At 35.6% G+C, this 11,142-nt stretch overlaps 2 protein-coding genes across 2 annotated transcripts; both read left to right on the top strand.

Moving 5' to 3' along the window:
* Positions 1-619: 619 nt before the first annotated feature.
* Positions 620-4,699, top strand: LOC130973773 (probable protein phosphatase 2C 33). Its single transcript, XM_057898430.1, has 6 exons — positions 620-1,101; positions 1,516-1,854; positions 2,204-2,581; positions 2,665-2,782; positions 3,355-3,578; positions 3,948-4,699. Exons 1-6 carry the CDS (start codon positions 1,093-1,095, stop codon positions 4,239-4,241), a joined length of 1,362 nt encoding a protein of 453 aa, XP_057754413.1. The 5' UTR covers positions 620-1,092; the 3' UTR covers positions 4,242-4,699.
* A 791-nt stretch (positions 4,700-5,490) lies between these two features.
* Positions 5,491-8,347, top strand: LOC130973164 (disease resistance protein RPP13-like). Its single transcript, XM_057897589.1, has one exon. It carries the CDS (start codon positions 5,720-5,722, stop codon positions 8,249-8,251), a length of 2,532 nt encoding a protein of 843 aa, XP_057753572.1. The 5' UTR covers positions 5,491-5,719; the 3' UTR covers positions 8,252-8,347.
* The last annotated feature ends 2,795 nt before the right edge of the window (positions 8,348-11,142 follow it).

Below are 11,142 nucleotides of genomic sequence, written 5' to 3'. Positions count from 1 at the left end.
TTTTTGGTAAAAAAAAAAAATAACTACTATATAATTGTGTATATTTATACTCATTAATTCATATATTTCTTTAACCAAAAAGAATCATTAAAATAACTAAAACCGTCATAATAAAATAATCAAATTAAAAATAAATAAATAATTAAAATTATTTAAAATAATATAATAAAAAAATTATAAATGATCAAATACATATTTTTGTATATAATAATCGATTAATAGCTTATTCTTTTACAAGTAGTAGCACTATTGAAAATATATTTAGTATTCCAACATAATAACTATTTAACTTTTAACTTTTAGTATACATATAATATGGATTATTATATAAAAAATTTTACTCGTTCAAAACATTGAAAAATAAAAAATATACTGCATTTGAAACTAGCATGAAATAATCATTTTTCTCATTACGTACTGTCACTACCTAAAACAGTAAAACCCCCAGATCCATCCACACCGTCCAAGCCACGTGTCACCACCTGAAAACCGTACACATTTCACGTTCTTTATAAAATAATATTTTAAGTTTAATTAATTATTGTTCCACGTTGTCGTTCTGATCCACTACTTTTGTTTCCATCCACACATATATATATTTTGTGTGGTTGAAAAATAAATGAAAAAAAAGAGAAAAAAAGAAAAAAAGTATAGTCACAGCTCAAAACATCAACGGCTTTCATCGAATTCACGAGACGCCGGTGACGCACCCGCGCGTGACGGTATCGTTGCTCTCAACGATTTTTCAGAGCGAGGACTCGTTTCTTCGTTTTCTCATTTCTCCGAGTTTTTTTGTTCCTAAATCTTTTGTTCTCTCATTGATTCCTCGATTTTCGTGAGGATTCGAAGGGATTCTTCACTTTTGATGCGAAGGAATTTGGAGAAATGCTGGATCGGGAAGCTTGATTCTTCTGCGGTTTCGCGATCGTCTTTATTTTTCAGCTTTGTTTTTTTCGTGTGGTTTTGATTTGACGCGTTCCGCGAGCTGATTTACGCGGAGGTTACTGTTATATAGGATTGAATAGGCATTTGATTTGTGTTTCACTGATTTTTGATAAAGGAATTCGATCGAATCGGGATTTTGTTGCAATCATGACTCAGGTACTGTTTCTTATGAATCTGAATCTCTATTGCTATTTAAAGAGGTTTATTATTATGAGCTGGTTTTGAAGAAAAACTGAAAAAGAAGCTGATCTAAACAAACACACAATGGACCTTTGAATTGTGTTATTTTTCTGAAATGATGATTATCAATAAGCTGGTTTGAATGTATTCGGAGAAAGCTAATCCAAATAAGTCGTTGTGATTTGTGTTTTTTTTGTCTGAAATGATGATGACAAAGCTGATTTGACCTCAAAATATAGCTAATCCAAACAAACACTAGACCTATGATTTTTGTCTTTTCTGAAATGGTGATGACGAGAAAGCTGAAACACGCATTAGTTGTGTGATTATAGTCATTTATTTGTTTACTTTTTCATTTTTTTTATGTGACGTTGGTTATGATTGTTGCAGGCTGTGGAGGTTCTAAACCGGTACGGAACGGATCTTGTTGGTGAAGCCAGGGGTTCTGATTCTGAGTGTTTGGCGGGTTTTGAGTGTTTCTTGAACATCGTGAGGGCACTGGGGATGGGGTCATGCATCTCAGAGGCTGGTGGTCACTCTCCTCCCCTTCTTCCAATCCAGCCAGACACCAATATGGATGGTGGGAAGAAGAGGAGGTTGAAGGGTTCCCCTTCCTTTGATTACAAAGTGCCTGGGAGAATGCACCTGAATGGGTCCAGCGATGTTGCATCTTTGTACTGCAAGCAAGGTAGAAAAGGGATCAACCAAGATGCTATGCTTGTTTGGGAGGTTAGTTCCATTTTCTATTAGCTTCAGTACTGCTCGTGTTTTGCGATACTTTAACATGAAATTGCCATTTATATATTTAAAATAAATGGCAATTAAGTTCTCATGTATATGACTCGGCATGAACCTAATCCTATATCAACATAACTAAATAAAAAAGTAATTACCATTCCACCGAATTCCACCGGTTTTGAAAGTGCAAAAGCTGTATATTAGAATAATAATCAAATTGAAGTAGACGGTCTAGTTTTTGTAAGTTTCAAAATTAACTATTCTTGTTTATGTATTTGATAGTTCTTTCTTTACCTTATATTAAATAAAATGTTAACTATTGTCATTTTCCTTTTTGCAGAACTTCTGTTCAAAGGAGGACACCATTTTTTGTGGTGTTTTTGATGGTCATGGACCTTATGGCCATAGGGTTGCAAGGAAAGTCAGGGATTCTTTCCCTTTAAAGCTTAGTGCTCAATGGGATTTTCACCGTAAGAGTACAGATGGGCTGAGTGATCAGGGCAGTGCCGCAGGAAGTTACAAATCTGAAGAGATTGGATTTAGACTGGTTGATGAGAAACCTAGATTGACTGATCATGAGCCTGATGGAACAGATACTATCTTGACATTAAAAGAATCCTTTTTGAAGGCTTCTAAGATTATGGATAAGGAACTGAAACTGCATCCTGATATTGATTGCTTTTGCAGCGGGACTACAGCTGTTACCTTGGTTAAGCAGGTAAGCAATATAAATTATAACAATGTTCAATTGATAATACTTTAATTTGTTTATATATAATTGTTACCCCTTATGTTTTCTAGGGCAAGGACCTTGTTATTGGAAATGTTGGGGACTCCAGAGCTATATTGGGTACCCGAGATCATGATGATAATCTTATTGCTGTTCAATTGACAATCGACCTCAAGCCAAATCTTCCAAGTATGTATCTAGTCTCTTCTGTCCCTCTCATTCTCCTTTTCATATCTCTGTGTGTGCTCCTTATGTTATTGAGCCATGCCCACCTGAGTGGATCAAATAAATGATCCAACATTTTCTAAGTTGCAAGTTGTTTGACCCTATCTTTTTAGCCCTTCTCTGGATCATTTAATATGCTAACAGCAGAATACTAAGCTTTGAGATATTATTTCCATTCAGAAACTTGGCTATATTCATCACACACATTTCGTTTTGCATTTTGAAATAGAATCCATTTTTAACGTGCACCTCTATAGAACAGATCCTACGTGAAGTCTAACTATCTTGTTTACAGTTTTGAAGCCTTACTTTTTCTTTTATTTTGTTGCTTTATTTATCTGGACCATCAATGTGTTTCTCTTTGGTTAACCTTTAGATGAATTTTTATGGAGTTAAAGGGGATATATACATGACTGGTGAATCTTCAATGGATGGTTTAATAATGTGGTTACTGGGAATTTGTTACCATACATAGGTCAGTTTGGCTTATCTATGTGGATATTGACGTCTGATGTGGTTTTCTATTTCCTGCTTAGGGGAAGAAGAGCGAATCAGGCTTCGTAAAGGAAGGGTCTTCCCCCTTCAGAATGAACCGGATGTTGCTCGAGTTTGGCTGCCTAACTCTGATTTCCCTGGTCTTGCTATGGCAAGGGCTTTTGGAGATTTTTGCTTGAAGGACTTTGGACTGATTTCAGTTCCAGATGTGTCATATCATCGCCTTACTGAGAATGATGAATTTGTTGTATTAGCAACAGATGGGGTAAGGATGTTGGAGGCTCTTTTCTTGTGATGTACTATCTTCTAAGAACTGCACATTTGTTGAAACTGAATACCGTTCAAGATTAACGTACTGGATTGAAATTGACTTAAAATAGTGTTCTCATGCTGGTATTATCTTTGAATAATTTGCATGAACTAAATATGGTTCATAGTCGATTGCATTTAGATTCACCTCATGTTATTTCTTCCCCCTTTGGAACTGGAACTTCTAGAATGTTAACAGAAGCTTCTTATATATATATATATCGACTGTGTGTGTGTGTTGCGTGTGATGTAATAGTTGCTGTATAAGGGGATTGTGTATGAAATACTAACCGTTTAATAAACTCGTGTTGATTCCTTTTGGCAGATATGGGATGTTTTATCAAATGAAGAGGTTGTGGACATCGTGGCATCTGCTCCACGCCCTTCTGCGGCTCGATCACTGGTGGAGTCAGCTGTTAAAGCATGGAGGATGAAGTTCCCTTTGTGCAAGGTTGATGATTGTGCTGCAGTTTGCCTCTTCGTTGATTCAAATTCGGACTCGGGTTCAGCTTCAACCGCAGATGACTCAACACTAGAGCCACCAATTGACCAATCCGAGCAGTCTTCTCTCCTTAGCGAGAAGGGAACTGGCGTGGATGCTGAAAAACAGCAACAATAGCTTAGCTTTTGTACCATGTCTCTTCCCAAGCCTTGCTGGTTTTATTGAGAAGGTTGGGAGAATTATGCTGCAACAGTAAAAATGGGTCATTGTTTTGATGATTTTTATTTTTTGGTAGCTTTTCTGCCAATATTCTTTTCATTATTTATCTTTTCCCTTTCCTTCAACAGTATATGAGGGGAAAGAAGGGCTTCAGTATGTGTATTATATCCGGAGGAAAAAGGGTGCCGGGCTTATTTTTTTTGGTGCTGGATGTCGTTTTCCTTCTGTGTAGCTTTGCTAGATTTGGAGTTTTGTAAATCCAAGTCTCTTTGATCCTCCCTTATTATATAGTTTGTCCGTCGGCTATCTGAAATCTGCTGTCATTTTTTTTTTCGTCTTTTTTAAATTGTAGTTATAATTTTCCAGTGTAGTCAGTGTACACATGAGAACTGAAACAGAATTTGATTTGTTTGTCATGGACTTTGAATCAGGTTTCTGTTGAATTTTCTTACGCGTTATGCTGCTACCGGGTATCAGGCTTCGAATTTCTAATGATATTGTAAATATTTAAGTATGATCTATGATGGTATAGTGCATACTGCTACCGCGTATAATACTTTTTTATTTGACTAAAAAGGGAAAAATTATCTGGAAACTGGGCCTGGATTTATTAGTAAAATGAAAAGGATGTATTTTCAAATTATAAATTGTAATTAGGAGGTATTTTATTTAGAAAAAGAGATTACTAATTTGACTTTAAATGGATTCAGATTTTGAAACAAAGTTGACGTGTATTGAGTATTGACGTGTTATAAAAGAAGATGGACGGATTAATATATTTTCTATGTTTGAACGTATGAATATATTTTAATTTGAGAAATTTAACATGTTAAAATACACTATATAACATTTATTAAAATACATTATATAATATAAATAGTTTATTTTTTTGTCTGTTGTATGGATCTCACTTTAATTTTATATTAACTATATAAATAATCATTTAAAAAAACATATAATTAAAAGATAATACCATTTGAACTCTAAAAATAAATTAAACAACAGATATATTTATTAGGTACTAACTCATTTGGTGGCTATATTTACTATTTATATTTAGTGAGTAGATAACATTTTTTTTAAAATTAAAACTTAAAAATAAACTCCCCCCCCCCCCTTTTTTTTTTAATTTTTTTCGCAATGCACCGGCTAGTAATTTAGGAAGAGAAGAGTATTACACTATCCTGTATCTACTATGTCAAAATAAATAGAACACAATTTTACTTTCCTAAGTGTGGATCCCAGTCTCCACCTACCTCGAAACAAGTTGGTAAAGTAGCAGGTCTATGTCATGAAATTATTCATCCCAAAAACTTAAATTGATAGAAGAAGGTAACACTAATGGTATGTATGTATCTATGCACTCTCATCTTCTTCACTCTGAAACAGCGTTGACTTGGTTGAAGAGAGAGAGAGAGAGAGAGTTCAGATAATTAATGGCAGATGGTGTCGTTTCCTTCCTGATTCAGAACTTGTCACAGCTGCTTGTTGATGAAGCCAAGCTGCTGTCTGGTGTGGAGGGAAAAGTCAAGTCCCTCATCAGCGAGCTCAAGTTCATAGACATCTTCCTCAAGAGTTCAGAGGGGAAGCGCAACAACAACATAGTCAAGGAAGTTGTGAACCAGATCAGAGATGTTGCCTATGAAGCTGAAGATGTTGTTGACAACTACGTCGCCAATGTTAGCCTCCACAGAAGCAGAAGCATCCTGGGGAAGATGTTCCATTGTGTTGGCCAAGCTATGATGCTTCATGATGTGGATGCTGAGATTGAGAATATCAAGAGATCCATTTCTGAGATATACAGCAACAGGGACAAGTATGGCATTGGAGAAGGTGAGTTCCAGTGTGGTGGAGAAGCTACCCCGGCTGCCACGGAGGCGCTCCGGAAGAGGAGGAGGGATGTGGAGGAAGAAGATGTGGTTGGATTGGTTCATGAGTCTGATACTGTCATTAAGAAACTATTGAAGAGCGATTCGCGGCTTCAAATAGCTTCCATAATTGGTATGGGTGGTTTGGGAAAGACTACCCTTGCTAGGAAGATCTACAATAGTAAGAAGGTGAAGGAGAAGTATCCATTTTGTGCATGGGGTTATGTGTCTAATGAGTATAGAGCTAAAGAGCTATTGTTGAGCCTTATTCGGTGTTTGTCAACATGGAAATCTAATGAAGAAAGTGAAGAGGAACTGAAGGAGCATCTAAGAGAGTGCTTGAATGGGAAGAAGTACTTAATTGTGCTTGATGATATTTGGAAAACAGAAGTGTGGGATGATGTAAAAGGAGCTTTTCCAGATGACAATAATGGTAGCAGAATCTTGATAACCAGTCGAATTGGAGAGGTAGCTGCTTATATGGGAACAATGCCTCCTTACTTCCTTCCATTTCTCACTGAAGAACAAAGCTGGGAACTTTTCTCCAACAAAGTGTTTAGAGGAGAAGAAGATTGTCCACCTGATCTAAAAGATTTAGGCATGTCAATTGTTGAAAGCTGTAGTGGCTTACCTCTTGCTATTGTGGTGCTAGCTGGGCATGTTTCCAAGAAGGAAAAGTCTCTTAGAGAGTGGTCAAGAATCAAAGAACATGTCAATTGGCTTCTTGTTCATGACAACAACACTATGGTGGTGATGGACATACTAAAACTTAGCTATGACAGTTTGCCTCAAAAATTGAAGTCTTGCTTTTTATACTTTGCAATCTATCCTGAAGATTATGAGATCCCTGCAAGAAACCTTATCCAGTTATGGGTAGCTGAAGGTTTTATACAAATTCCAGAAACTGGAACATCAGATACACTAGCACTGGAAGACATTGCAGAGTATTACTTAGAAGAGTTGGTTGATCGTAGTCTGGTGCAAGTGGCAAGCAAGAGGAGCGGCGGGGGCGTGAAAACATGTCGAATTCATGATCTTCTTCGCGATCTTTGCGTATCTGAGAGCAAAGCAAGTAAATTCATAGAGATACATAGAGAGTTGGACATCAACAAATCCAACTCTAGAAAGATGTCTTTCCACCACAGCACACAATTCTCATCCTCACCAAACAAAAACAACCACTTTCACACACATTCCTTGTTCCTCTTTGGTGAAGAGCTTACCTGGGATGATGAATCAAAAGGATGTAAACAGTTCAGGAAAAGCTTCAAGTTGGCCCGTGTTCTACACCTCAACAAAGTGTTGTTGGATTTGCCACCTAGTGGCTTGAAGCTGATGATCCATCTAAGGTACTTGAAGATAAAAACAGATTCTAGATCTGCTGAAAATATTTTAGATTCTATATCCAACCTTAGGAATCTAGAAACACTGCATTTAAGTTGTGACTGGGTGGTCTCCATCCCAATCAAGATATGGAAGTTGAAGAGGTTGAGGCATTTCAACTTGAGAATCAAGGAGATTTCTCAGATGTCTAGAGTAACAAACAATGAAAGAATGTCCAACCTTCAAACTCTTTGTGAAGTACCTCTCTATTCAGAAACTATATCAATGCTTAACAACAATGGAAGCTTCCCTAACTTAAAGAAGCTGGGTTTATGTTTCTATCCAAACTTCCAGCAATCTTCTGCAGGTGCTGCCAATCTTTCATCACTTAGCATGAACCACCTTAGCAAACTATGCACACTCAAAATAAGAGGTGATCTCTTTAATCCATTCAGTGCAAATGGATTTAAGTCAACGTTTTTTCCATCAAACATTGAGAAGATTACCTTGGTAGACTTCAAGGAATTGGACTTTAAAGCTCTGGGGAAACTCCGGAATCTGAGAATTATGAAACTGAGAAGAGGATCAACAGGGGATGGTATTCATTGTGTGGCCGGAGAGTTCCCGGCGCTTCAAATGCTTCAGATGAAGGAAGTGAAGGTTGAAAGGTGGATACAAGATGAAGGTGCAATGCCAAGTCTTAGTCGTTTGATCATCAAAGGTGGTGCAGTGGAAGACCTTCCTCTACAACTTCAATCCTTGGCTTCCATTAAATAGGAGCATGCTAAGCAGTAACTCTTAAAATTTTTCGATATTACAATTTTAATCGAGTTTATCGATTTTATGAAATTTATACTAAGTTTGACGATTTTACATTTATATCTTATTAACATTTTATATTTTATGTTGTTAATTTACTTTTTTGATTTCACGTAAAATCTCGATTTTTTCTATCTTGGTGATGGCTCATATTCTATAATGCATCCATGTGAGATCATAGTCTGGTTGGTTCTTTGTTGTGTACTTTTGTTGAAGCTTGAATTATTTTCCATGATCATTCTGAAAGCTAAGGCTGGTTTTATTTTATTTTATTTAGCTATCTACATCATATTTATTTAAGTGCTACGTATACTTTTTTTTTTGTATTTATAATATATACTATTTCTAACTAAAACTTATTGTTTGATCTTTTTACCAATAAATAAATTAAGTGAAAAAGTAAAGATAAACAAAAAAGTAAAATGTAATTTAAATAAGTTTTTAACACTTAATTTAAAAAGTTTTAAAGAGTCTCTTAATTTTTTTATTAAAAAAAAAAGATAAAATTAGAAGTATAGAATATAATAATAAAAATAAATGGCCGTGACATTTTAACATCAAGGACAAAGATTATGAAGAGAATACTAGAAAAAGAAGGAGAAATAAATTATATTGTCAATCACGGCTCTTTTTTTCGATATGCCACCAGTGTATAAGTTGTGCTTGGTTATGAGGTACATAAGTGTTAGACACAGGTGTAGGACAGGTTTTTCTGAACAATGACAGGGAAAAATTGGACCGTTCTATTTCTTTGTTAGGAAAATAGTTGACCACCAATCAAACGGTACGAGTTGATTGGAGAGAGACTTTAAATTTGGCCTGAGCTAATTGAACCATCCGATTAGTAATTTTATTTTTTTTGTGAAACTGAACTCGGACGGTTCGAGTTGTTTGATAAATATTTTATTTAATTTGCCTAATACTAATCGGTGGGTTCGATTTGAACATATATATATATATATATATATGTGTGTGTGTGTGTGGAACTCGGATGCAACTTCTTAGATCTCCTTCTTCTTACTCTGTTTCTTCTTCTTCCCCCAACTCGTGCATCTCTCTTATTTCGTATAAACTTAAAGAATATGATAGTGTAGTTCATATTTATGAGAGTGTGAGAAATAGATGATAGAGTTCTGCTTAGAGTATATTATTTTGGTCAGATTTTATTACAAACATCTGAAGGAGTGAGATTTAGTTGCGAGAATCCATTAGATATTGTTATTCCATTCACAATCTCATTTGAAGAGTTAAAAGGTGTGATTTGTGAGAAGATAGTTTCTGAGATGTCAAAAAAAATATCATGTATTTTATACAGATATCCCGTACCGGTATTTGGTGGATTCATGCAATTTCAAACCAAATATGTAACCGACGAAGCGACTATGCAAGAGATGTTTTCAATGTATATTGAAACTCGCGAACAGTATGCGTTGGCGTTCGATGGTGGCCACCGATGGGGTCACATGACCACAAACCTAGTGGAATGCATCAACTCAGTGTTGAAGGGTGCACGCAATCTCCTTATCACTGCACTTGTCAAAGCAACATTCTACAGGCTTAACGAGTTGTTTACCAGAAAAAGAGTCGAGGTGGAGTCGCGGATAACAGCTGGACATGTTTTTTCTGAGGTTGTGACCGCGAAATTGCATGCAAATCAACTTGCATCATGAAACATCCAGGTTAATTGCTTCGACCAGATGAATGAGATCTTTGAAGTTCGTGAGATGCCAAGTGGAATGGAGTATGCCGTTGACAACGGTGTAACTGTGGTGAGTTTCAGGTGGATCGGATTCTTTGTCGACATGTGTTTGCATGTTGTGCAAATCAGCGACTGGATTGGCGAGTGTATGTTCACGATATTTACAAGATGGATCAAGTTCGGAGGATTTACCGAGCTAGGTTTAGGCAACTGGGGAATCCTACCACATGGCCTGCGTACAACGCGCCTCGATTTATACCGAATCCATACTTGAGACGAGTGACCAAAGGTCGCCCTAGGATGACATGTTTCTTGAATGAGATAGACACGCGAATGTTACGTGGTTCTAGGCGATGTAGGCAATGTGGAGTCGAGGGACACAGCCGTAGAAGATGCCATCGGTCAGCTGGTGCAGGTCCCAGCAATCCAGCACAGTAGATTTATATCTTTATGTTTCATTCAAGTACTTTATGGCATTTGGGAGTTTATGTTTTATCCTACTTATGAAACTATTTTATTGGAACATTATAATTTAATGAAACTTCTTTATGACATCTGAGACTTCAGACTTTATCCAAACAATCTACGATATTTGAGACTTTATAACTTATCCAATAATACATAGAAACGGTTAAGTACACAACAATAATACATAGTAATAAAATATAGAGCAGTAGTACAAGCACAGTACTGAAACATAGAACAGTTAAATGATACATTAAAAGGTTCCAAGATACATAGAAAATATTAAGTACACAACAACTACGATTAACGCTTTTGAACACAGATGGGGTGTATCGATTAGCACTACGACGTGGAGGATCAAAATTATCATAATTCTTAAAATTATAATTTCTAAAATTAATTATAAAAGTTAATCAATTAATTAGAATTTCTAAAACTATTACAAAAAATTTCTAAAATATTCTCTAACTAACAACATCTAAATATAATAACAAAAAATTATCATAATTCCTAAAATTATAATTTCTAAAATTAATCATAAAAATTAATTAATTAATTAGAATTTCTAATATATTCTCTAACTAACAACATCTAAACATAATAACCAAAAATGATCATAATTCCTAAAATTAATCATAAAAGTTAATTAATTAATTAAAATTTCTAAAAGTATTATAAAAAATTT

The sequence above is a fragment of the Arachis stenosperma genome, chromosome 4, assembly GCF_014773155.1.
Source record: "Arachis stenosperma cultivar V10309 chromosome 4, arast.V10309.gnm1.PFL2, whole genome shotgun sequence".
In the NCBI taxonomy this organism is placed as follows: Eukaryota; Viridiplantae; Streptophyta; class Magnoliopsida; order Fabales; family Fabaceae; genus Arachis; species Arachis stenosperma.
Note: the sequence above shows the minus strand (reverse complement) of the source record. Positions and strands in the feature narration are given on the sequence as shown.